Here is a 4,470-nt window from a genome sequence, read left to right on the forward strand (position 1 = left end):
TCTGTACTGTGCTGCAGCATATGTAGGTACCATATATACAGCTATATATATATATATATATAATATAAGGAGACCAGACTCTCATACACAGATATTTATTTTATATTATGTGACAGTAATTACTGTGTGATCCCCTCTCTGTACTGCACTGCAGCATATGTAGGTACCGTATATACAGCTATATATATAATATAAGGAGACCAGAATTTCATACACAGATATTTATTTTATATTATGTGACAGTAATTACTGTGTGATCCCCTCTCTGTACTGCGCTGCAGCATATGTAGGTACCATATATACAACTATATATATAATATAAGGAGACCAGACTTTCATACACAGATATTTATTTTATATTATGTGGCAGTAATTACTGTGTGATCCCCTCTGTACTGTGCTGCAGGCTGCAGCATATGTAGGTACCATATATACAGCTATATATATAATATAAGGAGACCAGACTCTCATACACAGATATTTATTTTATATTATGTGACAGTAATTACTGTGTGATCTGCTCTCTGTATTGTGCTGCAGCATATGTAGGTACCATATATACAGCTATATATATAATATAAGGAGACCAGACTCTCATACACAGATATTTATTTTATATTATGTGACAGTAATTACTGTGTGATCCCCTCTTTGTACTGCACTGCAGCATATGTAGGTACCATATATACAGCTATATATATATATATAATATAAGGAGATCAGACTCTCATACACAGATATTTATATTATGTGACAGTAATTACTGTGTGATCCCCTCTCTGTACTGCAGCATATGTAGGTACCATATATACAGCTATATATATATATAATATAAGGAGACCAGACTCTCATACACAGATATTTATTTTATATTATGTGACAGTAATTACTGTGTGAACCCCTCTCTACTGCTCTGCAGCATATGTAGGTACCATATATACAGCTATATATATAATATAAGGAGACCAGACTCTCATACACAGATATTTATATTATGTGACAATAATTACTGTGTGATCCCCTCTCTGTACTGCGCTGCAGCATATGTAGGTACCATATATACAGCTATATATATAATATAAGGAGACCAGACTTTTATGCACAAATATTTTATTTCACATCCAGTTCACAGAGAATACGCATAATACACAAACATCACTGGCTAACAGGCAGCAGCATTATTATTATGGGCAGTGTATCTAGTGCAGAATTCTCACCCAGGTACTAGCTCTTACCCAGAATGCAGCATGAAGAGGCTCAGTGAAGGTGGTAGTGACAGTGTGTAAGTGTCTGATCGGGTCACTCAGCTCATAAAAGGTCAGACACCCAGCCTCATAGTCCAGCAGTATTCCTACTGTGTCACATGATAGAGGGGGTTGTAATGAGGTGCGTATTGTGTTATGTCTCACTGAAAGATCTTTATTAAACTGACACAAACACCAAGACTTATTATTTCCAATAATAGACTGACATCCTCCCCTCCCCATACTGGGATAACAGACCCCTACACGCCAGAGTCCTGATTCACTTATCTGCACTTCCCAGCAATGTCGTCCTGAGGAAAAGCTCCTGGTGCTTAATACTTGAGGAGTATATGTAAATCTCTCTGGTATTTCTGGTCGCTGCTGGTTTATTCGTGACCAGGATACAGTTTCCAGGTCACCTGATACAATAACATTATTGTGAGCTGTGTCTATATCCGGTAATATGTCTGATGTCTCCTGCATATAGATCTCTCTCTTTAAATCAGTCACAATATCAGCGAAACCATTGTATAAGGTCACTGAGATCAGAACCTCATCCAAATCCACCACAGCAGGGACCTGTTTATCACCTCTCTGTGTGACCTCATTATCTCCCTTCTCAGCACCACAAAAGTCATCTCTGTGTGATTCCTGTTCTTGTAGGACAGTTAATGGGTCAGTCATGTTGCACAGCTCCTCGATTTGACACATCTTCCTGGTCAGCTCGTCCTTCTCTTTTTCCAGGTGCTGGGTCAGATTAGAGATTGTGAGTAAAACCTGCTCCTGCTGCCGGGTGATGTCACTCAGGAGTCGCTTCTCTAGGTCTTCCAGATGTTTCTTGACGTCCCTAATCAGGGCAGTGAGTTGCTCTGTTACATCAGCTGCTTTCTCTTGCACCCCTCTCCTGTGTTCCTGCAGAGTCTGGACTCTTTTCTCAGACTTCTCTCTCTTTGTTGTCAGTTTCTGCAGAACATCTCTCAGTCTCTTTTTCTTCTTCTCAGAAGCCTCATTCAGCAGCTCCACCTGGTGTCCCCTGTGCTCTCCGGCCAGGGAGCAGGACACACAAATACAGGCAGCATCCTCAGTGCAGTAATATTCCAGGAGCTTCTTGTGTTTGTAGCATTTTCTGTTACCCCAGGAAGTGGTGGGTTCAGTTAAGACGTGTTCCTCAGACTTGCTGTGTACAATCAGATGGGTATCACACAGAGAAGCCTCACACAGCAGACAGGATTTAGTAGCAGGTACAGGAGAGTGAACACAGTAAGTGCAGAAGATATTAGACTCTGTCCCTTGATGACTCAGGCTGAAAAATTCTACTATATTACGTAGCTTCCTGTTCCTCTGCAGTTTTGGTCTATTAGTAAATCTCTTTCTGCACTCAGGACAGGTATAAAGCCCAGACCCCTCCTGGGTACACATCACATTCTCAATACAGTCCAGGCAGAAGTTATGGCTAGTGATGTGAAGTTCGGTTCTTCTGGGTGAACCGGTTCATTTCGGACAGTTCGATTAACTGAACCGGTTCATGAACCGATTCACCAGTTCACCTACTGAACATGAGATAGAGGCTCTACCTCATGTTCAGCAGGTGAACTGTAGAGCCGCAGATTCGTTCCTGAATCATTAGTCACTGACTGTGTGAGTTGTTCATGACTCATGATTCAGTGTCTAACAGTTCAGCTCATCCTGAGTCCTCACAGCCAGGCAGCGTTGGCTCCTTCACAGATACATACAACACAGTACATAGAACAGAGCATGCTGTATACTCTGTTCTATGTACTGTGTTGTATGTATTTTCCTAAGATATGCATATCTACTAGTACTCTGTATAGCTTATAAATAAATATAAGGGTGAGACCTGCTGCTTCTCTAAGGGTTAATTTAGGTGCAGTTAGGGGTATCTTTGAATCAGTGTACTGTTAACTGACTCCATTGCAATGAATCGTTCAGTTAACAGTACACTGATTCAAATATACCTCTAACTGCACCTTAAATTAACCCTTACAGAAGCAGCAGGTCTCAACCTTATATTTATTTATAAGCCATACAGAGTTTTGGTTTATAAATATAAGGTTGAGACCTGCTACTTTTGTAAGGGTTAATTTAGGTGCAGTTAGGGGTATCTTTGAATCAGTGTACTGTTAACTGAATGATTCATTGCAAAGGAGTTAACAGTACACCGATTCGTTTGCAAACAGTTCACTTCTTGAATCAGTAACAGTACTGGTAATATGATCCTAGAGTGAGGCTGTCTGATTCATTGCAAAGGAGGAGTTAGCAGAAGCAGAACTCACTCTAGGATCGTATTACCAGAGCTGCTGCAGACTCAGGAAGTGAACTGTTTGAAACGAATCAGTTCAGTCTGGTGAACTGATTCATACAGTTCACTGAAAAGATCCAGTTCAAATGAACGATTCGTTCATGAACTGGACATCACTAGTTATGGCCACATCTCAGAGTTACAGGATCTGTATAAATGCTCAGGCAGATGGGGCAGGTCAGCTCCTGTCTCAGACCAGCAGAAGCCATGCTTGTATCCTGCAGCAGGAAATGGAACTGAAATTCTCTTACAGGCCCATTTATCAAGCTCCGTATGGAGCTTGAAGGGCCGTGTTTCTGGCGAGTCTTCAGACTCGCCAGAAACACAACTTATGAAGCAGCGGTCAAAAGACCGCTGCTCCATAACCCTGTCCGCCTGCTCTGAACAGGCGGACAGGAATCGCCCGACATCAACCCGATCGAATACGATCGGGTTGATTGACAGCTCCCTGCTGGCGGCCGATTGGCCGAGAGTCAGCAGGGGGCGGCGTTGCACCAGCAGCTCTTGTGAGCTGCTGGTGCAATGTTAAATGCGGAGAGCGTATTGCTCTCCGCATTTAGCGAGGTCTTGCGGACCTGATCCGCAGTGTCGGATCAGGTCCGCAAGACCTTTGATAAATGGGCCTGTTAGTCTTCAGTACTTTCAGTGATCTTTGAAAGTACAAACTATCCTGATGGGGGAGGGAAGAACTAACGCAGCTCCTTTTTCCAAAGATGTCTGGCTGCAGACTGGAGCACCAATCTAGACAGGAAACATGTGACCTCCACTGACTCTAGGCAGGAAACATGTGACCTCCACTGACTCTAGACAGGAAACATGTGACCTCCACTGACTCTAGACAGGAAACATGTGACCTCCTGAAGACTGGAGCTCCACTCTAGACAGGAAACATATGACCCCCTGCAG

The 4,470-nt window shown here is 42.5% G+C and overlaps 1 protein-coding gene across 1 annotated transcript; it reads right to left on the reverse strand.

The window, feature by feature from the left end:
* Positions 1 to 1,093: 1,093 nt before the first annotated feature.
* On the reverse strand, positions 1,094 to 3,933 carry LOC128635671 (E3 ubiquitin/ISG15 ligase TRIM25-like). The gene is made up of 2 exons (XM_053688776.1): positions 3,682 to 3,933; positions 1,094 to 2,697 (listed from the first exon to the last, which is right to left on the reverse strand). The coding sequence occupies exons 1-2, from the start codon at positions 3,771 to 3,773 to the stop codon at positions 1,200 to 1,202; spliced, it is 1,590 nt and encodes a 529-aa protein (XP_053544751.1). The 5' UTR covers positions 3,774 to 3,933; the 3' UTR covers positions 1,094 to 1,199.
* Positions 3,934 to 4,470: the final 537 nt, after the last annotated feature.

This window comes from Bombina bombina, chromosome 7 (assembly GCF_027579735.1).
Source record: "Bombina bombina isolate aBomBom1 chromosome 7, aBomBom1.pri, whole genome shotgun sequence".
Lineage (NCBI taxonomy): Eukaryota > Metazoa > Chordata > Amphibia > Anura > Bombinatoridae > Bombina > Bombina bombina.